The sequence below is a fragment of the Oryctolagus cuniculus genome, chromosome 10, assembly GCF_051225735.1.
Source record: "Oryctolagus cuniculus isolate XC-2025 breed Fujian yellow rabbit chromosome 10, ASM5122573v1, whole genome shotgun sequence".
Taxonomy (NCBI): Eukaryota; Metazoa; Chordata; class Mammalia; order Lagomorpha; family Leporidae; genus Oryctolagus; species Oryctolagus cuniculus.
In genome coordinates this window covers 28,290,254-28,316,244 of record NC_142876.1, presented here as the reverse complement: position 1 = coordinate 28,316,244, position 25,991 = coordinate 28,290,254, and the positions used below count along the sequence as shown (strand labels likewise).

Below are 25,991 nucleotides of genomic sequence, written 5' to 3'. Positions count from 1 at the left end.
TCCAGAACTCAACCTAGGTCTCCCACAGGGATGGCAGGGACCCGGGTCCCTCGAGCCATCACCTGCTGCCTCCCAGGACACGTTAGCAGGAAGCTAGATCAGAAGCTGGAACTCAAACCAGGCATTCCGATACAGGACATGGACATCAAGCCACAACTGTGCCAGGCGCCTGCTCTCAAAAGTACTTGTTTTGTTTGTTTGCTTGAGAGACAGAGATAGATGACAAAGAGAGCTCCAATCCACTGGTTTCCTGGGACTGGACCAAACCAGGAGCTCAATCCAGGTCTCCCCTGTGAATGGCAGGAACCCAATTACTTGAGCCATCACCCCTGCCCCCTAGGGTCTGCGTTAACAGAAAGCTGGAGGCAGGAGCCAGAGCCAGGAATCCAACCCAGGTACTCTGGGGCGGGATGTGGGTGTCTTAACTGCTATGTGAAATGCACACAGCATTTCAAACAAAATGAATGAACAGGTACCAGCACTGTGGCACAGTGGATTGTTACTGTTTGTAATGCCAGCATTCCATACAGGGTGCTGGTTGGAGTCCTGGCTACTCCACTTCTGAGCCATTTTCCTGCTAACGTGCCTGGGAAGGCAGCATAGGATGGCTCAAGTATGTGGGCCCCCATCACCTATGTAGGAAACCAGAACGGAGTGCCTGGCTCTGGCTTGGTCCTGGAGCTGACCTGGCTATTGAGGCTATTTGGGAAGTAAACCAGCTGATGGAAGAGATCTTTTTTTTTTCTTTCACACACTCTGTCACTCTAAGTAAATAAACACACCCAACTTAAAAAAATAATTTCTTCCATAAAAATGATGAAGGAGAACAGTGGATCTAAGAAGTTCACTTACAATAAACCATTAAAGTCAGTTTCCATAAAGGGAGAAAACATTTGCAAATCTTACTTCTGTTTAAGGGTTAATATCCATCATATGAGAAAAAAACCTGCAGACTCAACGGCAAAAACAAATAACCTGATTTAAAAACAGGCACAGAACTCAGACATTTCTCCAGAGAAGGTATATAAACTCCCACGAGACACGTGCAAAAGTGACACCGTCACTAGTCCCTAGGGAATACCACCGAGCGTCACCAGCATCAGGACGGCTGGAGCACAACAGCAGAAGACAGTGTGGTGAGGCTGTAGAGGAACGGAGCCCCATGCACACTGGTGGGAGTGGGAAACGGCACAACCTCTATGGAAACAGCATAGCCGCTAGGTTTTCCACTATAGCAAACAATACGAAAACTCCAAGAAATTACAAGTAGAGGGACCTGTGTTGTGGCATAGCAGGTAAAGCAGCCGCCTGCAGTATCGGCATCCCATATGACTGCCAGTTCAAGTCCCAGCTGCTCCACTTCTGATCCAGCTCTCTGTTAACAGGCTTAGAAAAGCAGTAGAAGATGGCCCAGTCCTTGGGCCCCTGTACCCACATGGGAGACCTGGAGGAAGCACCTGGCTTCAGATTGGCCTGGCTCCGGCCACTGTGGCCACTTGGGGAGTGAACCAGCAGATGGACGACCTCTCTCTCTGTCTGCCTCTGCCTTTTTGTAACTCTGTCTTTCAAATAAATAAAATCTTTAAAAAAAAAATTACAAGTAGAACTTCTGGGCAACTCAGTAATGTCACTTCCAGGTGTATTTCTGAAAGAGTGAAAAGTAGGACCTCAAAGAGACATTTGCACACCCATGTTCATGGCAGCACCACTCACGACAGCCTCCAGGTGGGAGCAACTCCGAAGTCCAGCAGTGGATGAATGAATAAACAAAAGGTGATACATGCAGACGATGGATTATCAGTCAACCCTCAAAAAGCAACTCTCATCACAAGCTACAATGACGATAAACCTGGAGGATCTTATGCTAAGTGAAAGCAGCCAGTGCTGAGAACACAAATACCATGTGTCTCCTTGTAGAAGCAACATCTAAAGCAGTCAAACCCACAGCAAGAGGAAGTGGAAGGATGGCTGCCAGGTGGCTGGGCACGGTACCGGGGGCTGGATGTGGGGTGTGGATGTTCAGTGGGATGAAGTAGCTGTGAAGAGCACGCCCACACTGTGACTACACCCAACAGCACCCAAGGCACACCCAACAGCACACCCAACAGCACCCCCAACATGGCACCCAATGGCACATCCAACATGGCACCCAACAGCATCCAACAGCATACCCAATAGCACTCAACAGCATCCAAAGCACACCCAACAGCACCCAATGGCACACCCAACAGCACCCAACAGCATCCAACAGTGCACCCAACCATACACTCAACAGAATACACTCAATGGCACACAAAATAACACACCCAACGGCACACCCAACAGAACCAATTGCACACCCAATGGTACATCTAACAGCACCCAACAGCATACCCAATTGTACACCCAACAGTGGTAAAGGGTAGAAATTTCCTTTAAAAAAAAAAAAAAAGAAACAACAATGGACATGTTTTCAAAGAACCCATCATTGAAGAGCACTAAGTAGAGCTGGCTAATTAAGTGTAGGGACGCACAATCACAAGGTAACACAGAAGACTGAAAAAGACAAAATCCCAGCACATCCATTTCCTGCTTCCCAGGGCCAAAACTTCCCGCCCTCCCCATCATCCAAGCATCAATCTCCCACACCCTGCTTAGCTGCACATGTCTCCCAAGGCCACTGCTCTCAGCAAGAGCAGGCTGGCCATAACCAAAGTCCCCTGCTACCTTGGCATCGCAAAGGCTGAAATCAAAGACAAATATATGTTTATTTCTCCCAAATGGAAGCCATTTATTTCCTGTTGCCTCAAGGAAGGGAGAAGAATAAAGAATTAAAATTGCAAGCATTCAGGCCTGGTTAATGCAACACGACAAGGAAACCCCAACCAAAAGCTGCCAGGCTCCCCACTAACTCATTTCCATGTCTTGCCTGCTAAGAAACAGCCAGCAGGCAGCTTCACAGATCCTTGGTTAATGAAGAGCTTGGCTCGGCTAGATTGCTCTGGGTACTGCAAGCTTTGCATTTTTTGGGAGCTAGGACTGGGGAGCATGATGCAGGGAAGCCGTTCTTGCAGCAGAACATGGGGCTGCGCCGCATGCTGGTGGAGGCGGCTGTGGCCACGCCAGTGCCTTCAGGATTTCCCAGCCTCTGGTATTCCACAAGCTACCCAGCAGCCCGGACACCCGACAGGCAGAGCAGCACCCGATGCTGGCTCGCACGAGGGGCTTCCAAAGGTGGCGGAAAACACGACACGTGGACGGCAGACTTGTCTTGCATTCCCCCAAATCCCTCCTTATAATTTTTTTTTTTTTGACAGGCAGAGTGGATAGTGAGAGAGACAGAGAGAAAGGTCTTCCTTTGCCATTGGTTCACCCTCCAATGGCCACCGCGGCCGGGGCGCTGCGGCCGGCACACCACGCTGATCTGAAGGCAGGAGCCAGGTGCTTCTCCTGGTCTCCCATGGGGTGCAGGGCCCAAGCACTTGGGCCATCCTCCACTGCACTCCCTGGCCACAGCAGAGAGCTGGCCTGGAAGAGGGGCAACCGGGACAGAATCTGGCGCCCCGACCGGGACTAGAACCCAGTGTGCCGGCACCGCTAGGTGGAGGATTAGCCTATTGAGCCACGGCGCCGGCTATAATTGGGTTTTCCCACAAACTTTTGGAAGTCCTCCTGTAAACACAGTGGTGGGTGTTTGTTTACTCTGGGTGCCGCTTCTACAGCAACACTGGAGGCATTCACAAACTTGGAGTGCCTCATCTACAGTGTGGAACTCTTGTCGGCGCCACCTCTCGGCCAGCAGTGCCCGAGGTGGGTGCTGTGGTGCCTCTGGGCACAGGAAGCTTGGCTACAGGAACTGGCACCCACTATGCAAGGGGGAGGAGGGGAGGAGCAAGTCCTCTCCCACTGGCCAGCTGTGTGGGTGCAGTCCCTACCTAACTACCTAGTCCCTCCAGCTGAACGGGGCCCCCCTGTATCCAAGCGTATGTCTGTACCTTCCCTGTTCTCTCCAGAATCTGGCCATGCTGCTGCTCAGAGGCCAGGAGGGCCTGGGTGAGCTGCTGCTCACCCCAAGGGCAGCCTTCCCAGGTACCACGGCACCCCCGTGTGCAGGCTGAGATAGAACGAGTGACACGTTGGGTAGAAGGTCTTCTCCTTCCCCTGGAGATCGGAACTGGGGGGGAGAGGGGGTTTGTCCAAAAAAGTACAAAATGATGCTTGCATGTTCTGCTGCCTGGGAGGATGAAATCCTCACCTGGCAGAGCTGCGAGTGTGGCCTGAGGCCTGGAGTAACTGCAAACAGCCAGGGGACCATCAGAGAGGGCGAGCAGTGGGGCGTCCAGTGTGACACCCACCTCCAGGTAACTGAGGGATGACCACAGTGAGCCACCCAACCAGCAGACTCGGGGTGGGGGGGTTCCCTTGACAGCACATGGCTCACTCACGTCATCCCAAGTTTCCACCAGCTACTTCTCATCGTTTTCCCAAGATTAAGAAACGATGTCACTGATCCGACAGACCAGAAAAGGTACCTCCAGACTCAAGTCACCTGCTGTCCGGTGGAGGCGCAAGTGGACGTACTCTCCCGGGAGTTTGCAGCCCAGCTCGCTGCCCATTCAGGGAGACTCTCAGTGCCTTCTTGGCTGTGTGTACAGATGCGCGTTCAGGGAATGTTTGCAGGTGCTTTCCTGGGCAGCCCACAGCCCAGGTAGACAGCTCGCTCCTCAGCTCTGACCCCACCACCTAATTTGTTACCTCTAACTCTGCCCTGCTCGGAGACATGCAGCTGGACTCATGCCTGGCATCTCCTCTCTGCGGGGAGGGAGAGGAGGAGGAGGAGTCTCTCTAAATACCACTACTTCCCCACATGGCCTCAAAACTGTACATTAGCTCTTGAGAAAGAGCAAGAGGAATGAAAGCAAGCAAGCCTGCAACAGGGGGAAGCTTCCCAGGAATGCTCCCGAGTAGAACGACAGATGAACCCTCTTACAAGCTACGTCTCTCCTTCGGGCAGTCATAGGACCTTAGGGAGAATACATCCAACCTCGGAAATTAAATAGTATCAGCCCAACATCCCAGCCGACCCCTGAGACCTCCCACCAATGAGCACAGACTTCCACTGTGATCCTGGAGAGGGAGCAGTCTGCACACCCGCAAGGCACCATGCAGAAAACATGCACGCGTACAATGGACCCGAGGCAGGGTATCCGACACATCGGTTAGCACCGAATGGCCGAGAGCTCACGTGTTGTTCACAAAAACAAGTGCCTGTTGATCCTCCTAAACCAAAACTTCAGCACAGCCCGATTCCTGTGCAGGCCACCTCAGGGCATGGGGTCAGCCACCGCCACCCAGGTTTCTCTGGGCTCCCCTTCACAAGGTGGCTCTTAGGGTCGGTATTTCGGGAAAGTCCATGGAAACACTCGAGGCAGAGAGAATGGCACAGGACTTTTCACACGGAAGCAGTGAGCTTCCAGAGAGCCTAGGCTGTTCTGCGCACTCCCAAGAGTGACCAGAAGGGCCAAGGACAGCAGGTACTTGGCCATCCAGGAGAACTGGCCTGCTTGGGGTCTTTCTGTGGAAACCCTGGAGAGCTCCCGAGGGGAAGCATCCTCCCGCCTCCCTGTACAGGGCGATTCTCACACTCTGCTTTTTCCTCCCATCTTGACTGTGGCTCCTATTCCAAAGGGGCCTCCCCATGTCCCATACTCTACTCTCTACCTTTATTTTTAATTTTTTTTAAAAAATTTGCTATCACTTTATTTGAAAGAAAGATTGAGAAAGAGATGGATCTACCTTCCATCCACTGGTTCACTCCCTAAATGCCCCCAGCCAGAGCCCACAACTCCATCCAGGTCTCCCAAGTATTTGAGTCATCACCCGCAGCTTCCCAGGGTGCGCATTAACAGGAAGCTGCACTGGAAGCAGATGAACTGGGACTTGAACCAGCCACTGCAATACAGGATGGGACCTTCCCACGAGGTGTCCCTAATGACTTCGCCTAATGCACCACCCCCCACCACCACCCTGTACATGATCCAGTTCAAATCCCACCTCCTTTCCATGACTGCAAACAAGGGTGCCCTTTTCAGACTTGAAACTTGCCCAGAGTGAAGCATCGAAAGCCCTGGAAACACCAGTCGACACTGCCTTCTGGTTCCTCTTGCATCACTAACTCACACGCTTAACCCTGCAGCCAGCTCCTGCGGCTTCCGGGATGCCAGAAATCAAGCCTCCTCCTGCCTGCTCTCTCACACGAGAGGTGACTCAACTCTGAGACCCAGGGAGAGGCAAAGCAGCAGAGACATCGTGCGGAGAGTGGGTCTCTGCAGGGGCTGGCAGGTGGCTCTCCTTCCCTCCGGCCCAGTCTTGGCCCACTGAGCAGTCGGTCTCGCTGGAACCCCAGTGTGCCTATGATTCTGCGCTTCTGTGGGCCTGAGGTTCTAGTCCAAGACAGAGGCCAAGACTTCTATGGCTAAAGATCCAGGAGGATCTCATCTACTGCTAAGGGCAGAATACTGGTCAGAAAGCACAAGGGAGTCTGTAACCCAGTTCGTGTGACTTCAAATAATTCTAGAAGGATCTGGAAAGAGCCTCCGACTGTACCACAAAACCTCACTTGGAGCTGTAGAAACCAAAGACCACAGAAGGGCTGTGATCTTAGTCAATCAGCCAGGTGGTGACAGCACCGACAAAAGCCCAGTCTCCCGGTGCCTAGTGAGGTGCACCCCCCACCACCACCACGCCAGGCTACCGCTCCCTGCCGGAAACACACCATTATCAGCAACAGTCATTTCAAAGCACACAACAAGCATCTGTACGGCACCGCATAGCACTAGGGTACTAATCACCGTGACTCCGTCGGCAGCCATACACCAATGAGGTCAAATGCTAACTTGAAATACAGAACCAGAACTTGTTTCCCACCCTAACTCCAAGGACCTGGCTGGGCAAGCCATTTCCTTCTTGGCCCTCCATGTTCCAGTCGTAAAGGACTCTCACCAGGAGAGCTACTGGTGTTCTGACAAGGTTCATGCTTCCCTGGGACTGTCCACTGAATCGTAGGACACCTAGCACCCCTGGCCTCGTGCCAACAGTGACCCCAGTCATTGTGACAACCCACCCTGCCCCTCCCAACTTTAACTCCCGTGCGTAAGAACGACCGGAAGCTCTCCAAGGCCCTCGCTGGCTCCGGGACGCCAGCAGGAGGACAGCAGTGACAGAGCAGCCTACCCGTAGATGTCCAGGACGCCGATGAAGGAGTGCTGCTTGAGGGAGGTGTGCAGGGCCTTGTTGATGTGCTCCACGATCCAACTGAACAGCTGCGCGTAGATGTGCTTGGCCAGGGCGTTGCGGGCGTTCACCACCTGCTGCAGGGACATGGTCTTCACGTAGGTCTCCGAGGTGGTGACCAGCTTGCGGTGGCACAGCCAGTGTTCCATTTGACTGTGCTCCACTCCGAGCAGGCGGCAGAAGTTGCCCAGGTGCTCATCCTGGGGCTGGGGAGGACGGGCGAGAGGCTGGTTCAGGAGGGGTATGGAGGAGAAGCCCACCCACGCTCTCTTCCCTCCAAGTCAAACCCGAAGCTCCCAGGGAGCCTCTCTCTCATACACACCCCACTAAGCAGAGAGAACAATGGGCGCCTAAACAGTGTTGCTCGAACTGATCACTCCACCTGCTAATGAGGACATCCTCGGATAGCTTAGGAAGGAATCATGTACTCTGGGGTGGGAGCTGGCAGGTAGCAAACCTCACAGGGAACAGCAGGTGCACCTGTAGTGGTCCCCACGTGGCAGCTGCTCACGGAGCGGTTCTCTCACTCACGCATGGATTCCTCACTCACAAGCCTCCCTAACTGGCTGGATGCTCAGACACGAACCCCAGAAGCCTGGAGCTGGAGAGGGCCCATGCAGAGCACGTGGCCCCTTCTCTGATGTAAATGGGCACTGGCCAGCCCGTGACCCTCTTCTGGGTGGGTTACACATGAACCATCTCAGCGCAGTGGGGTTTTACGGCCCCCTGCCAACCTGTGTGTGATGCCAACAGGTGTGCTTGGCTGTGCAGAAGCCACACGAAGACCTCCCAGTGCTAAGGGGCCGTCTTTGTCTCAGACTCAGAGATACAACCTCATGCATGACCGAATGGTGTTTCCCCTGTTCAACCACTCACTGCCTGGGGGAAGCCAGGCCTGAGGGGCCTTGTCTTATGTTACCAATGTGCACAGGTGTTGTAGATAATGCTCACTGCCCACCTGGGGCACCCCCAGAAAGCCTGCCTCTCACCTGCCACTCATTCCCTCACCTGACCCCACCCTCCAGCGGGCCATGGGGCTGGTTAACTGGGAAGCTAGAGAACCTTCTAGAACATGAGGTGTCACCTCCTGATGGCCCTAACTGCTTGTGAGCCTCGTTTCCCAATGAAGCTGCCCTACAGGGCGTGGAGGAGGTTTTTCTCAGTGAAGATTAACACAGAGAACTCTGTCATTCCCCTAATGCTCAGGCCCCAGGCCGTTCTCCTACAGATACTCAAAATCCATATACTCAAACACACGATCACAAAACAGACAGAGCAGAGAGAATGCCTCAAAGCCCTGCACACTGGTGTTTTTCCAAAGCACGGTTGGTGGGACGGCAGTCGCCAAGCCCCAGGGGAGCAGGCGGCAGCAGGCTGAGCACAGCCAAGCACGCCCTGTCTGCATCGAGAAGCCGGCACCCCAAGTCTGACCTCGGAAGTTCCTGAGCAACCACCCGGGATGAGGCTCCCAGGAAAACACCTTTGGAATTACCATCTTAGAGCACGCCCCCCTCGTTATTCAGATGAGCCGTGAGCTCCCTCTCCACAGGACAGGAGAGCCAGCTTGCTTTGGACCTGCTGGGTGTGGGGGCTGCCACAGCCACCTCCTCCAGCCAGCGGCCTTTCTCTCTGTACCCACCTTCCTCCCCAACCCCCACCCCAAGCCACGGGTGGCAGGGTTAAGCGCCTGGGCGCAGTTCGTCAGGCAGCAAGTTCAGAGGTGGCAAGCGTCCAACTTGTCCATCTGACCTCTTTCCAAGAAATCCTTAATTGCGAGGCATCACACTGCAATGCATTCACTCACCCTTCAAGGGCCTGCGCCCAGGGCGCCCTGCTCTCCCTGCTGCCCCCCACCATGAGCACAGAGATGAGGGGGTCCACTGACTGCAGGGGGCCCTGGCTTGCTCCTCCCTCACTGCATGCACACAGCTGACCGCCGATGCTAACCGAAACTGGTGAAACATGGTACAATGACACTGAAGCACGATTAAATGATGCTAAATCCATTAAAGATAGCCAGCACCACAGGTAGTAGGTTAGTTTTATGGGCCCATGTTGCCAAATTCAAGAAATAAATTGCTTCTAGGGTCCAACTCATCGGGTACTGATGCATCTCCAAGGGAACTGTGGCAGTCACAGACTGCATTCTTAGGCTTTAATTAAAAATAAAAACTGCCAGGCAGAAGGCACGGTGCTTGTGGATAGGCAGCCTTTCAAATAGGAGGTCTGTGCTATGACCAGAGGGATCAACCAAGACCCACTGGACAGAGCAGTCACGACACGCAATGACACTTTTTTAAAGAGAGAGCGAGCAAGCACACAAGAGACAGGTCTTCATCCACTGGCTCACTCCCCAGATGGCTCACCCACCTGGGCCCAGCAGGTAAGGGTCAGGAATGTGGGAGCTGGTGGTGTTGGGTGCCCCAGAGCAGTTCCTAACATCTGATGACAGCCAGGCTGTGAGTGCACCCACCGCCTCGGAGAAGCAAGGCTGACAGCAGCATGGGGAAGGAACACTTTGCCGGGCCCTGTCTTGCCCTTCCCACTAACTCACATTCAGATTGCAAGAAAGGGCCTCTGCGTCTTCACCTCCGTCCAGGCAAGGAGGCTCTCAAGGTCCACTCTGGCCCTGACAACAAGGTCGCAAGGGTCAGGAGCTCGACCACCGGGAGCTCCGAGCTGAGGCCTCCCCGACACGGGTTCTAGTGACTCCCACTCCCACACTGCACACAGCAGGAAGTAGCCTCAGGAAGCCTGTGAACCCCGGCAGCCCGGGCTCAGACTTCGCAGTTCACTGGCTTCCCAATTTCTGACTGCAGAACAATCTAAGGCTGGCCCGAGCAGGCACCTGCATTCACAAGCTGTCCATGACTGCCTGTCATCTGTCAGAGCAAGGGCTGCTGGGCCACCTGGGTCCCAAACTCTGCCTCTCTGGCCCCCTCCCCTGCCCCTTCTCATCACGCAATGCTCCGTCAACCCTTCCCAGGCACACTCAGCAGGCACCCGCACACGTCAGGGTAGAACGGTGACCCTAACAGGCCTGGTCCCGGGCTTTAGTTGGGGGACACAGGCATTGAACAAATCAGTGCAAATTTTCCTTCAGGCCTGAGCGCTCAGATCCAAGACGCTTCCGTGAACCCCAAGCCTTGGCTTTCCAAAGAGCCACCGCCTCCTGCCCCACCACCAGCCCTAAGGACTCAGATTGGGGGCCCGGCTGGCCTGCACTGGAGGCTCCAGGCCACAGGTGCCGCTCTGTGTACTTGAGTCTCAGCATCATGGCTGCCAGCCCCACTGCACTGCACATTCTGCAGGTGCACACACAGCCTGGCAGTCATCAGACGTTAGGAACTGTTCTAGGACACCCAACACCGAGAGCTCCCACACTGCGACACTTGCCTGCCGGGCTCATGTGGGTGAGCCACCATGCTCACCAAGGACAAGAGCAGGGCTGACATGCCAGGGGCCTTCCTAAACCCAGAACCACTCCCTTTGAGGGAAAAAATATTGGGTGAGGAAGCGAGGCAGTGATGAGCTCTGGCTGACCCCAGCTATAGTTCTGTTCTTCCTCTCCCTGAAGGCAGCAACAGCTGGGATTAGAGAAATCCTAGCCCAAGACAAACAGGAGGAGATTAACAAATGTCCACTGAAGAGAGCGTCAGCTTGCGGATGGCATGGACACACGCCCACACTCATATTCTAGAAGGTTCTCTCGTCTTTTCCCAGCATCTGGTTCTTTAAATTTTACACGCCCAGAAGCAAGAATCACACGCTCTGTACCTCCCAGTACCCACCTGTAAACACGAACAAAACAGCGTGTAGCAAACAGCTGCAGACGCATCTACTCAAGGCCAGCCCAACACCACTGAATCCCAGACAGGACACAGTTGCCACTGTGTGGGTGTCACTCATGGGGCCTTACCCTACCTGCCCCTCGACACCCTTCCTCCACCACCTGGGGCCACGGGACAGCAGCTTTCGCCTTGAGCACGCATGGCTCCCTGGAGAGCCTACCTCCCACCATCAGAACCTTGACAAGAGTCACTGCCCAGGGGGATGGTAAGCACCCTTGAGGCAGCCACCAAGTCTGGTGCCCAGAACGCCATCATCTCCTCACCATGGGGACCATCAGTGTGGACCTCAGAGGGGACTCGATGCGTGGATCACATGCAACAGGATTTCCCGTACTTCCGGGTGCCTAGAAATCACCCTTGCAAGAACAATCTATTGAACAGCGACTACATTCCCTGGCTGTGGGGGCAGACAGTGGATGGCAGCTGATATGAAAGGCACTGGTTCTTTCACAAAATTATCAGCAAGGGAACAGAAACCATTACCGTTAAGAATACATAACCTGTGAGCGTCCTCTAAGTGCAGACACGCATTTCAGTCACGTTAAGCCGTAAGCAGAGAGCGCAGTGCACGCATTTTATCCCCAGGGCCGGTGTGCAACTCACTGATATACTACAGGACTCGCCATCCCGCTCAGCCTGAATCTCCACACTTCCGAGGTGCAGGATGGAAGCAATTATCTTAAAAATGCTTATCTGATGGGACTCTCTCACCCCTGGAAGAGAAAAAGGAAAAAAGTGTGTGAATGAACGACACTCAGTATCACAGTAGGATAGAAAAAAGAACGCTTTAACCTTTTTAAGGACTTCTTCCAAGCAAGGTCTGGTTTTCCTTTCTGGGCCAGTGACTCCCAGAATGATCCAGGCTCCTCACCACGTCATTGCCACCCACAGTGACGGCTCAGAGGGCAAAGGGGCTCCGTGGGCCACAGAGGAAATACCCCGGCTCCGATGGACCTGACGGAACCGGATGGGTTGTGCCACCATCCCGACTTTGAGGAGCGGCTGCGATCGCAGACTCGTTCTGGACTTTGTGCCAACCAAATGCTTTATGGATGATTCGATGAGTTGAAGGAGCACGGCTAATTATCTGCAGTCCTTTTCCACCCAAAACGGTATCCTGCAAACATCTGTGATGCATATCCCCAGTGTGCGAGAGGACGAGGTTCGCTTGGAACTGTGGTTTCAGGGGCTGCAAGGCCAGCTGGCTCGGGGCCCCCGGATGGGGGCTGCTGTTCCCCACTCTGCCTGCACCTTCATACACACCAGTCCCAGAGCCGCTGCCGCAGACACCCTGCCATCAGATCTGTCCCGTACTCAGGAATGAAGAGGCTTTAATAACTGAAGTTTGGCTTGAAAGCCTGTCTTTTTAAATTACAAAATAGGGGCCAGTGCTGTGGTGCAGCGGGTTAACACCCTGGCCTGAAGCACCGGCATCCCATATGGGCACCGATTCTAGTCCTGGCTGCTCTTCTTCCAATCCAGCTCTCTGCTATGGCCTGGGAGACTACGTGGGAGACCCAGAAAAAGCTCCTGGCTCCTGGCTTCTGATTGGCACAGCTCCAGCCATTGCGGCCAATTGGGGAGTAAACCATCGGATGGAAGATCTCTCTCTCTCTCTCCGCATAACTCTGACTTTCAAATAAATAAATATTTTAAAAAATTACAAAATATTCCAGACTTCCAACAAGAAGGCTAAAATAATGCACATTAGTAAATCTACCACTTGGTTTAAAAAACACGGTTGTTCCCCCACCCCACCCTAGCCTGCAAGGACTGATCTTTAAGGCATCACTTGACTTAGGCTAAAAGGAAAGTCAACCACCAGTGTACATGGGCGGCAGAGAGGGGTCAGGCTAGGACTAAACATTTCCCAGGGGCAGGCATCTGCCCTGATGCTTAAACACTACTTAGGACATCCATTCCCCCATCAGGGTGTCTGGGTTTGACACCTGCTCTGCTTCTGATTCCAGTTTCCTGCTAGGGCGGGAGCAGCAGTGATGACTCGTGTGACTGGGTTCCTGCCACTCACGTGGGAGACCTGGATGCAGCTCCCAGCTCCAGCCCCAGCTATTGTGGGCATTTGGGAAGTCAACCGGATGGATCAGAGTTTTTTGTCCTTGCCTCTCTAAAGAAACAACATTAAAAACAATTCTCCAGATAATGCAGAGTAGACAACCCAAGCATGAATTAAACAAGATTAACCCGTAGGCTTTAAGGGGAGATGGCCACTCCCACGTAAGCCTTTCAGAGACAGGGACATGGTTCCTGTTGACTATGGGAACTTCGTGATCACATACCCCAGAGCCCAGAACAGAGCCTGGGCCAGAGTGGGAGGCTCAGAAGTGTGAACAAAGGAACAGCTGGACTGAGGACTGCAATACAAACGCAAGGACCTGCAGACATCTGCAGAAACAGAGGCGTCCCCGAACTGCCTTATTTCAGTTGCATAATCTAAAAGCCAGAGGCTGCAGAAGGCAGATGGGCTCCTGGTTCAGTTAACCGGGTAAGTATGGTGCCAAGAAGACACACTCGAGCCAGGGGCTGCCCTCCAGGATGAGGTGGGAAAGCTGGATGCTTCTGCACCTGTGGATGGAGGCAGGCACTGGGCCTTGAGTCTGAGCTCAAGAGTGCACTGCTCTCGGGCGAGTCCCCGTAGGAGTCAGCAGTGGGTGCTGGGACCATTTCACGGGCAAGTGGGAAACCCTGCAGTCAGCTTTTCTCTGTCCCCACTTGTTCTCGGGAGACAAGACTCTGTCCATTTTCTAAGCCCTAAGCCCCCTGCCATGGCAACAGTGTGAGTGACATGTGTGAATCCCTGTGCTACACTGATGACGAAGTCCCTTCTTACTACAGGGTCCTCCTGATGTGCTGCACATCACCAGAGGAAGACAGAAACAGAACAAAAATTCAAGGAGTTGGGGCCAGCACTGTAGCACAGCAGGGTTAAGCGACACTGGCATCCCGTGCTGGAGCTCCAGTTCGAGTCTTGGCTGCACTTCTTCTGATCTAGCTCCCTAATGGGCCTGGGATGGCAGTGGAAGATGGCCCAAGTATTTGGACCCCTTGCCATCACCCATGTGGGAGACCCAGATGGAGCTCTGGGCGCCTGGCCCAGCCCCAGCCACTGTGGCCACTTGGGGAATGAACCAGTGGATGAATGCACGTGTGTGCTCATTTATTTGAAAGGCAGAGTGATAGAATAAATAAGTCTTTAGAAGAAAAAAAATCAAATAATAAAACAGAAAATAAAAGAGGGTGTCAACCTATGGCCCAGAGCCCACAGCCTGTTTCTGTAACGGTGTTACTGGAAGTCACACCCACCTGCTCACACCTTCTCCAAGGCTGCTCCAGTGATGCACAGCAGAGCTTTAAGTGCAGGTGCAATGGAAACCCACAAGCCACAGGGCCTCAAACACTTACTATCTGTCCCTTAAGAAAACACGCCAACCCCTGCAGTGCAAAAACCAAAACCAAACTTACGGAAGAGAAGGAAACACAGTCTACGACCTGCTTTGCGAGTAAAAGGACCCAGCTTCCTGAGAGGGCCTGACCCTGTCGTACAACCAGCTCCTGCCCTCTGTGTACACCTACTGGTCAGGGGCTGCTGCCAGAGGCCCTCTCCTCTCTCTGACAAGCTAGGCAGAATGTACCCTGCCCCCAGCTCTGGAGAATCAGACAGGCAGTGGTGCCAGGAGCCACCTTTGACTCCTAAGAATTCCCGTGAAGAAACCCCGCAAAGTCTCCTCTCTGCCCCCTCCCCCTCCTCGCCCTGCCGTGAGAGCCCAGAGCTGGGCCCTGTCGTCATTTCTCCTTGGTCTGCTGGTGCAATGTCAAGCCTGCTCCCCGGAGGGCACCGCAGTGATTGCCCAGACAAGGGCAGCAAGAAGGCATCTGCCCGTTATCACCAGCGACCTCCTTGGTGGCCCTCCTTGGCCTCAGCCAGCACTCCACAGCAGTGGCAGCTTCTGAGCTCGCCTGGGCAGCTGCAGCCCGCTCCTGTAGAGCAGGGCGGGTCCACACCCTGAGGGGCAGCTGGCTGCAGGCAGCTCTCAACAGTCCCTTGGCTGTTACTCCTCACCCTAGACACAGCGGCTGTCCCCCTGCACCTCGTAAGTCCCCTTTCACCCCTTTTTATGGTCAATCACCTACTGTGGCTCTGTTTGCTCACTGTTTAGATCCGTGCTTCCCTGTTGGAATAATCAGTGGTGGCTATCTCAGTTCATGGGTACAGATGACAAACCCTGGCCACACACCTGTTACAGGAGAAGTGACCATGCATGGGACGGCCTGTTTTCCTCCCTGTACAGAGGGGAGGGTGTGTCCTGTCTGGCCTTGTTTTACCTGGACACTGGCTAAAACTTCTCTGGCTCCCACATCAGAGACCCTTCCCATGCTACTCTTGGTGAATCCCAGGGCCCAGGCGCTGTCAGGGGCTGGGAAAACACAGGAGCCGTCCCCAGCCAGGTCTCGGGTTTCAGGCGGACTTCCCAGGCTTTCCTTTCCTGGCTGCAGGCCCCAGGAACTCACCGGTTCCATTCTCCAGGGACTGGTCTTTAAGGCACCAGTTGACTTAGGCTAAAAGGAAAGTCAACCCCCAGTGTACATGGGCAGCAGTGGTTTTGAAGACCTGAGCAAGGGAAAAATAATACTTGTGGGTACCTGGGACAGAGACTCTTGAATCCTGAGGTTTTCTTTTAATTTATTCTCTTCTACCTGAGAGGCAGAGTGATGGGGGCTGGGGAGGGGGAGAAGGAGATATTCCATCCACTGGTTCACTCCTCCAAATGCCTACACCAGCGGGGGCTGGGCCAGGCTAAAGCCAGGAATCAGCTCGATCCAGGTCTCCGTGAGAGTGGCAGGGGCCTAAGTACTGGGGCCATCACTGCTGCCCCCCAGAACGCACCAGCAGGAAGCAGGATGGGAGGTGGGAGTCCCAAGAGCCGGCTTCACCCGAGGCGCCCCACACCCACCTCTCAAATGCTTATTTTTGAGAAAGACCAACAAAGCTCCGGTTCTGAGCTCTGAAGCCGAGGGTTGAGATGGTTCCGAGCAAAACCACGTTCACCAAGGACGAGAGGGCTCCCCGATAGCCGCGTGGCAGGACAAGCAGGCTCCCCGTTAGCCACGTGGCAGGACGAGAGGCTCCCTGTTAGCCACGTGGCAGGATGAGGGGGCTCCCCGTTAGCCACGTGGCAGGATGAGGGGGCTCCCCGTTAGCTGCATGGCAGGATGAGGGGCTCCCCGTTAGCTGTGTGGCAGGATGAGGGGTTCCCCGTTAGCCGTGTGGCAGTATGAGGGGTTCCCCGTTAGCCGTGTGGCAGGATGAGGGGCTCCCCGTTAGCCACGTGGCAGGATGAGGAGGCTCCCCATTAGCCGTGTGGCAGGATGAGGGGGCTCCCCGTTAGCTGCATGGCAGGACGAGGGGCTCCCCGTTAGCTGTGTGGCAGGATGAGGGGTTCCCCGTTAGCCGTGTGGCAGGATGAGGGGGCTCCCCGTTAGCCATGTGGCAGGATGAGGGGGCTCCCCGTTAGCCACGTGGCAGGATGAGGGGGGCTCCCTGTTAGCCACGTGGCAGGACGAGGGGCTCCCCGTTAGCCACGTGGCAGGATGAGGGGGCTCCCCGTTAGCCGCGTGGCAGGACGAGGGGCTCCCCGTTAGCCGCGTGGCAGGATGAGGGGCTCCCCGTTAGCCGCGTGGCAGGACGAGGGGGCTCCCTGTTAGCCATGTGGCAGGACGAGGGGGCTCCCCGTTAGCCACGTGGCAGGACGAGGGGGCTCCCAGTTAGCCACGTGGCAGGACGAGAGGGCTCCCAGTTAGCCGCGTGGCAGGATGAGGGGGCTCCCCGTTAGCCGCGTGGCAGGATGAGGGGCTCCCCGTTAGCCGCGTGGCAGGACGAGGGGCTCCCCGTTAGCCATGTGGCAGGATGAGGGGCTCCCCGTTAGCCACGTGGCAGGATGAGGGGGCTCCCAGTTAGCCACGTGGCAGGACGAGGGGGCTCCCCGTTAGCCACGTGGCAGGATGAGGGGGCTCCCCGTTAGCCGCATGGCAGGACGAGGGGCTCCCCGTTAGCCACGTGGCAGGACGAGGGGCTCCCCGTTAGCCACGTGGCAGGACGAGGGGGCTCCCAGTTAGCCACGTGGCAGGACGAGGGGGCTCCCCGTTAGCCACGTGGCAGGATGAGGGGGCTCCCCGTTAGCCGCATGGCAGGACGAGGGGCTCCCCGTTAGCCACGTGGCAGGACGAGGGGCTCCCCGTTAGCCACGTGGCAGGACGAGGGGCTCCCCGTTAGCCACGTGGCAGGACGAGGGGCTCCCCGTTAGCCACGTGGCAGGACGAGGGGCTCCCCGTTAGCCGCGTGGCACATCACCTTGTTTCCTGCCCTCCGCCCACCTCCCACCCAGGAGCTGCTTACCCAGGAGCGTGAAGGCTTGCCGCGTCTTCTCGAAGTCCTCGGCATCGTCCACTCCCTCGATGCACGTGTCTCCACCCTGGGAGGTGTAGAAAAAGTCCTCTGCACACGCTGTGGGAGGCAAGGCAGCGAGGCGTGAGGCACTGGCCTCGGCCCCGCGTCACCCGCAGGCCACGAGCCACAGGGGGTTCTGCTCCCGCACACGGGCCCAGGCCCGACTCCAGCGAAATCCCTGAACATGTTCTGTACCCAGAATCACAAGTGGGAGAGAAAAGTGGAATACTGGGAGAGAGAAGTGTGCTACCTCGGGATGACGCACCACCATATTCACACAACACTGGTGCGGGAAAAACACCTGAGTACCCAGAGAAGTCACGGACAGAGCGACTTCAAAGGAGTCCCATGGGCTTGCCCTCAAGTGGGCTGCAAGGCCCACAGCCAAAGCCACACCCCCAGCATCGTGCTCTCGTGACCTCAGGCACGCTACCCAGCTCACGCAGCATGCGAGGGGTGGTGACAGGCCCAAGGGGGGTTCTATGTTCTCCTGTTTTCTAAAGTGCACGCTTGAACTCTGCAGGCACACAAACAAGTGCAGTCCAAGGCCCCCACCCTTGCTCAAATCTTCTTCGCTCAGGCCTCCACAAAAGCACTTGGCAAAGAGGGGCCCAGCTGTGTCCTAGGGTTCACAGCCAACCTTACACAGCAGGGGAAAGATGGGACAAGCCCCAGACAGCACCCGCACCACTAGGGGCACAGGCTCAGAAGTCAGCATTTAAGACAACAGGTGCACATCATCAAAGTGAGTCTTTGGGAAAACATGCTGCCACCCCACTGTCTCTCGCATTTAAGTGTGCAACGCTGGCATTTGCCAAAACTGGACACAGTGGTGTCCCTCCCCCTGGAGCCCTAGTGGAGCTCCTCCCCAGGCTGGGCGCATGCACTCACACACAGATCAGGCTACTGTGCCAGCATGCGGCTTCACTGCGGCTCCCAGCACTCCAACACCTGGTCCTTCTCCACACAGACTGCCACTGCCCTGGGTCTCACCTTCAGCTCCTGCCCTATAAGATCTGCCTCCAAAATGCCAGCCACACAGATCACACCTCTCTCCACCGCAAGCCCTGAGACAGAGGCCAAGACCTCAGCACAGCCTCTTGCCATCGCTCCAGATGCTGCTTGCTCCCTCCTCCCCCATCTCTGTGTCCAGATGCACGGTTTCCTTACCGTCCTCCATCCCTCCACCTGCCCTGTGCCTCCGTGGCCCTGCCTGCTCCTCCTTCCTTGTGTCTCCCCAGCTCTCCTGGCCAGGCTCTGACCACAGTGGACTTGGCCAGCTCCTGCAGCCCGTGAGGCACACAGGACCAGGCCTGCCAGGAAGTGGCAGAGTGAACTCAGCCCTAAATCCAAGTCTGACCACCCAATGCTGCACAGAGGAATGAGGGAAAACAGCAGGACTACATGTTTTGAAGGGGTTTCCCGAATGTTCTGAGGACTGGGCAGCCCAGGCCCGTGAACTGGGGGAATAGAGACGCCAGCCCTGTGCTTACTCACAGCTGCCACAGAGGCAATTTCTCACAAAGAAAACCCATCAGACCATTGCAGAGGACAGCAGAGCAGCTCCCGCCTACCTAACTGCTCCGTAAGCTCTGGCACAGAGCAAGGTGATGGCCCAAAGGCTAAGCAACGGCTCCCACCCTCTCTTGCCTTTGTGCCCCTTTGCACAGCACCTCATCTGACGATGTAGACAGCACCCGCCCAAGGAAGACGATGCTATGCATCCTCATTTTTTTTTTTTTTCAGACAAACAGGTGCAGGGTGTTCAGGATTTCCCACAACTGCCTGGGAGTCATTACTTGACCATGCTGTGGTGGTGATGACAGCCAATCTATGACACACACACACACACACACACCCTGCGCCCCGACTTTGCCATCCACACCACTGAACTCATCATCAAGATCGGAGACCACATCGGGAAGTCACCAGACATATGAACAATGGACTTCCACACTGCAGGGGAGGCTCCTCCATCTTCCCAAGACCGCTCATTGTGCACAGCCAGGATCCCGCTGCCCGATGTGCAGACCGAGACACGCCCAGCAGACCGAGACACGCCCAGCAGCCTCCCTGCTCCCACGTCCCGCTGGGGCTCATCGCTGGGTCAGTAGCAGCACTGGCTGATGAACAACCTGCATCCAACCAAAGTGACTCCCTCCTTCCCAGCTGTGTAAGGTCTACACCCAGCTCTGTTCAGATCGCTCCCCGGACTCTTAATCAGAGACATCCAAACAGCACTCAGTCTCCCCAGCCCGCCTGGGTCTTGGCTGTCCGTTCAAACCCTCCGCTGCTCATCACAGCCCAGAGCAATCCTTCCCGCCCCCAGGTTGGGTCTCTCTCCTTCTGCTAAGAATTCCCATGAAGAAACCCCCTGCAAAGTCTCTTATCAACTGGCTGAATGGGCAGACACCGGATCAGGCACCATCAGACCACAGCCGGGCATGAACCCGAGGATGAGCGCACGGGACCATGAAGTCCAAGGTCATGGGATCGTGCAGGCCACACGCTAGCTCTGCAAGGCCACAGGGGCAGCTTAGGAGACCACCCACACACCTGTGGGAGCGAGAAGGGAATGTATTCCACAATCACTGGAAAGCTGTGTTCAGGAGAAATGGGCCCTTTAGTCCTGAGCAGTATCTCCCACCACCCAGTCACTCTACCAGTCAGTCAGTGAACATTCTTTCCCATGTAAGGTCATTTAAAAGGCAAAGACCACCAACAGTGAGGACAGGAAGACCACGGGGGACCAGTCTGTTCTCAGGGGCACAGAACGCAGACAGGCCGGGGTCCTGCCCAGAATCCTGTGCATCAGAACAGCACGTCTTAGGGGAAGAGAAGGAAGCAAGGTAGGTCTGAATATTGGCTTCTTGCCACCGGCTCGCCTTCACTTACTGGACGTGGCCAGCCACTTTAGACCAGGGTTATTCGCAAAGCTCCACGCCGAGCGAGCCTCGGGCTCCCAGCCAACCTGCCCGCAAGGCTGCAGCCGCTCCCTCTTCAGAGCACGAGAACGTCCCAAGCAGGAGAAAGAAAGAGTCCAAGAAACTGACCAGATCGGGCGGTTCTCGGGGTTCTCAGGCACTGCAGCCAGGGCCCCCGGAGAACACACGGGCAGAGACAGGGAGTAAAGCAAAGTCCTTTTCTACCTCGACAGAACTCATGGAAGTGAGGACGAATTTAGGAGGCTTTCCTCCCCATTACTTTATGGTCACATCTGGGACAAAGTGATGCGAGGACAGCCAAGTGTTTAAATCTCAGGGCCTGTGCTGCGTTACAGGAGACAAAGCCACTGCCTGAAAGGCTGGCATCCCATACGAGTGCTGGTTCGAGTCCCGGCTCCTCCACTTCCTATCCAGCTCTCTGCTAATGTGCCTGGGAAAGTAGCAAAAGATGGCCCAGGTGCTTGGGCCCCTGCCACCTGCCTGGGAGACCCAGTGAAGCTTCTGGCTCCCGGCTTCAGCATAGCCTAGCCCAGGTCATTGTGGCCATTTAGGGTGTAAATCAGTAGATGGACTATACCTATCCCTCTGTGTAACTCTGCCTTCAAATAAATAAATATTAAAAAAAATTGTGTTTTTAATCTACAGGTTAGCCCTGAAAAGCCAGCTGGGCCTATGTCCCACTCTGGGAAGCAAAGAGGAAGATGGACGTGACCTGTAATGTGACCACCAACCTGGCCACTTAGGACAGAGCCACAAGGTGCCCTGGAGGGCGGTGCTACACAAGGACTGCTCAGCAGCTGACACAGTCTTCATCCTCAAGGACAGCCCGGCAGCCCTGGGAGAACCAGCCTTGCAAGCAGTGCCCAGCTGTGAGAACAGGTGTCACCCAGAGCTTCCTCCTCGGGGTCCCAATGTAAGTACCACTCCCAGGGGACCTCTGGCCCTCTGCCGTGCTCCCCTCAGCACGGCTCCCATCGCTGAGATGGTAACTGATAAGGCAAGCAAGGGCAGGACCCACATCTGCGTGGCTCAATACTTCACCTCCAGTGCCTAGCACAGCCCGAGTCGGATGTGGCGAATGAAGGGATGAACGCACAGTCACACGGTACTGCCATCAAGTTCTATAGATGCTCAAAAGCAGGGAAGCCAAGCTGAGGGGCGGACCTATGTCGAAACCACTTGATGCGTCTGAGCTACAGGAGGATCTGGCGCTTGACAATTTCAGATCAGGGACAGCCACGCCCCAGAAGCCCATTTCTCCCGCAGGTGTGGAGACCAATCTACCTCTGTCTAGACACCCAGCACTTCATGCCATCTGCTGGTACTGGCCCTCCACACACACCCACCAGAACACAGGCAGCAGGCCAGGGACAGGATGCTTGGCAGACAGACGATGTGACTTGGCCCCAGGCTGGTTCTTATCACACACAAGCGCACTGAGACTCCACAGCAGGGACCAGCCAGTGCTCCTAAGGAAGTCCCACATGGAAAGGGGGTGGGACAGGGGCTCCAGGTCCCAGGAGAGACTCTGGGGTGCAGAATCAAGAACTAAAGCTGGGGCCGGTGCCGTGGCTTATTTGGTTAATCCTCCGCCTGCGGCGTTGGCATCCCATATGGGCGCCAGGTTCTAGTCCTGGTAGCTCTTCTTCCAGGCCAGCTCTCTGCTGTGGCCCGGGAAGGCAGTGGAGGATGGCCCAAGTGCTTGGACCCTGCACCCACATGGGAGACCAGGAGAAGCACCTGGCTCCTGGCTTCGGATTGGCACAGCTCCGGCCATAGCGGCCATTTGGCGGGTGAACCAATGGAAGGAAGACCTTTCTATCTCTAACTCTGTCACAAACAAACAAACATACAAACAAAAACAAACAAAAACTAAAGCTGTTGCCCCTCCCCTAGCTCCACATCAACAACCTCACAGCAACAAAGGGTGGTGCCCACCATCAGCTGGGGACAACGAGGTGACTCATTCCCACTGCCTCCGGAGCCGAGGCATCTTGGGCTGTCCGCTGCAGGTGCAGTGGAAGCCTCCGCACCTGTTCAGGTGAGATCCGTCAGCCCGGCAGTGCTCAGTCTCAGCCACCCGAGCCCCCGCTTACCTTCTGCAGCAACGCCCACGCCTCACGGACAGCCCCAGAGCATCCTCCCTGCCTCCCAGCTGTATCCTCACCCACCTCCTCCCTTCCCTCTCAAATCCTTAACTATGACTTTAAACAAGCTGGCCAGTTTCACACGCATTCCCCAAATCTCTGGATCTTAATGGAAATGGCAGACTCCCCAAGATGCCTCTGGTGGAAAGGGAGACCACGTTCCACCCCACCGTGCCTCTCATCCTCCCCACGCTTCCTGTGGCCGGCGGCCTGCGTGCAGTTACTTCCGCTTTACCTGCGGGGCAGTGATGTTCAAAGAGGTCCGGGGACAGCGCCAGTCGTGCGCAGAGCCCCCAGTTGCTCACTACGGCGGCAGCAGCAGCCCACGCCCAGGGGACATGTAGGCACCTGATGACTTACTTAGCGCGAGTTCTTTGAATTCCGGAAGACTGGCAGCAGCACAGAGCTGGTAAAAGATGTGGTAATTCCTCTCGTCGTCTGCCTGGAGCGGGAGAGAGCAGAGCGGCTTCAAGGCAATGAGCCCCGAGACCACCCCGCACCCCTCTAACCTCAGGGGCTCTGGGCGCCGGAGGCCACGCCTGACGCTCTCCTCCACAGCCCTGCCACCTCCAATTCCCTCCTGATCTCTCATTCACTGTCCCTGGCGTTTGTCCAACCTGACGACCTTTACTTCCCGACCTATGTGAAAGCATAAGTTTTCTTTTTCCTTCTGGATGGAACACCATTGTTGTGATGGTCCGTATGCAGCAACATTGGTAGGCCAGCCAATCAAACACTAATTCAACTTCTGTGATGCCTGGCTCACGTGTACATGGCAGTCTCCCTGTGCTAGCAGTCATTCTACTCGTATTCCAGCCCCTTTCTTTCTGGAAGGCTTGGAGTAAAGGCAACACCTGCCCACCCCATCAGGCTTGTGGTGGGCACGGTGCTAGGCTGGCCTTGCACTGGCGGAATGGCTATGGGTGTGTGTGTCTGCGCGTGTGTGTGCACGTCGGGAGTGGTTCCAGAGGTCTATGCAAAGGAAGAGGAGGCCCAAGAGGCATTCAGGGAAGAGCCGTGTGCAGCACACACACTTGCCCCCAGCACAGCAGCTGCTCCCATTACAATAGGAAAAAGAAGGGCATTCGGGGGTGAGGCACAGAGAAAGCCCAAGGGACAAAGGGGACAGGGGCCGGCTGAAAAACCCTTGAGATGTTGGTTGAGCACCGGCTTGGAGAGGTCGCCCAGAATTGCACAGCCGAAGCCATGGTGCTGCCACCTCTGAAAGCTGGGGACGGAGAGGCCACTGAACCCGAGAAGAGAGCGGGCTGCAGACGCAACCCAGGACGCCCGGTGCCACCTCAGTCCAGCGTCGGGACTGCACTGGGGGCGAGCGCCGCTGACCACCAGCAAAGGCAGAGCGGAGGAGAAGGGTCACACGGCAGCAGGCGGTACTCGGGCAGGACACGAGAGGGAAGCCACGACCCAGGGAGAATCCAGCCGGGCGGGAAGGGGGAGCTCATTTATTTGAAGAGGAAACTGAGCGGGTGGTAGGTGTAATTATTTTCTTAAGCTACCAAATAAGAAGGCTCTCGTGAAAGTAAGAACCCAGACTCTGTATCTGTGACAGTCTCAGACCCTAAGACTTTAAACTCCACGAGAAAAAGGACAGCCTTGCTCTTTACTGAATCCCTGGTATCTGGCACGGAGCCAGCCTGAGACTGGACCTGAACAACACTGCATAGGAGACTTTTGAGACCTAATGTCTACACCACTACAATGAACATTTGTTGATGAGAAACAGAGAAAATGGAACAAGTGCATCCAACACCAGCACCAAAAACGAGCCATGCTTTGGGCTCGTGAGGGGCCAGGGGGCACCGAGTGAGGGACCCTCGGGATGCATCCAGAGGGGCTCGCGTCCCACACTCACCTGGAAGACCACTCTGGACTTCTCCAACAGGTAGGTCCTCATGTTGGCCCCAATGATGTGGTACCGTTTGTCGAAGCCAATCTGAATGTACTTCCCAAAGCGGCTGCTGTTGTCATTGCGAGTGGTTTTAGCATTGCCAATGGCCTGGATGGGACAAACAGCAACAGAACAGGTGCTCATAAACAGAGGGTTTTCTACATCGCATGACTGTGTCTCCATGGCTGCATCTGTCTCCCTGCTCCCCTTCCTTACAGAGCCCTCTGCTGTAGAGACGACAATGGGCCAAGCTAAGCAGCAGGAACAAAATGAAGTCATTTTCCACGCTCCCTTACTCCTAAGGATGGCCGAGGAGAGTGAGTTGGTTGGTGGACTCTCTCCTGCCTTGGGCTTGGGGGTGCGGCACAAGCTCCATGTGACAGCTACAGCGGTAGCAGTCACCCTGGAATCATGAGGGAACAGTCTCAGGATCACAGAGACCTCGCTCTGATATCCTTGAACTTCCAAACCAATGCCAGAGCCTGCTAGTTCTGAACTTTTTCTGAGAAATACAAACCCTCCTGTGCTTAATCCATGTTGTTCAGCTCTCCGAGAACACGAGGTCTGATGTCGTTTCCCAACACCAAGTGGTACTTCCTAGAAAAAGCCGGAAGTCAACGCCTGCCCCCTTCCACACCTCATCACTAGGACGAATCAAGAAGCCATCTTCCTCCTCAGTATTGTTTCTCCTGCCACAGCACGGGAACAGTTCAGAATCCAGAATTTTAGGGGCTGGCATTGTGGCGTGGCCAGGAAAGCTGCCACCTGTGATGCTGGCATCCTGGATGGGCACCGGTTCCTGTCCCAGCGGCTCCACTTCCAATCCAGCTCTCTGCTAATGGTCTGGGAAAAGCAGCAGATACGGCCCAAGTACCTGAGTCCCTGCCAGCTGTGTGGGAGACTGGAGGAAGCTCCTGGCTTCAGCCTGGACCTGTGCTGGCTGTTACAGCCATGTAATTCCCACTGGGGAATGGACCAGTGGATGGAAGATCTCTCTCCCTCTGACTTTAAAAATCTAGAATTAAAAAAAAAAAATGAGTGGCTAAACAATTTCATGGTAATAATATTTACTTTCTATTAAAAATCATATTGCTAATGGATTAGTAATGAATATATGTATTTGTGTCTGTGTGTGTATATATGTGAAAGATTTATTTAACTATTTGAAAGGCAGAGTTAGAGAATGAGAAGGAGACAGAAAGAGACATATTCCATCTGCTGGTTCACACCCCAAATCAACTCAACAGCCAGGGCTGGCCTGGCTGAAGCTAAGAGCTTTTTCCGGGTCTCCCCCGTGGGTACAGGGGCCTGAGGACTTGGGCCACCTTCCACTGCTTTCCCAGGTGCATAAGCAGGGAGCTGGATCATAAGTAGAGCAGCCAGGACTCAAATTGGCACCCATAT

The 25,991-nt window shown here is 55.2% G+C and overlaps 1 protein-coding gene across 2 annotated transcripts in view; it reads right to left on the bottom strand.

Moving 5' to 3' along the window:
- Window positions 1-25,991, bottom strand: part of MYO5B (myosin VB) — a 329,807-nt gene that overhangs the window by 123,557 nt on the left and 180,259 nt on the right. For both annotated transcript variants that reach the window (XM_070050187.2, XM_089305758.1), the window contains exons 6-10: window positions 24,552-24,695; window positions 23,039-23,120; window positions 17,536-17,643; window positions 11,727-11,836; window positions 7,213-7,478 (exon numbers count right to left, since the gene is read on the bottom strand). In XM_070050187.2, the coding sequence (XP_069906288.2) occupies window positions 7,213-7,478; window positions 11,727-11,836; window positions 17,536-17,643; window positions 23,039-23,120; window positions 24,552-24,695 (710 nt within the window). The remainder of the gene's footprint in view (window positions 1-7,212; window positions 7,479-11,726; window positions 11,837-17,535; window positions 17,644-23,038; window positions 23,121-24,551; window positions 24,696-25,991) is intronic.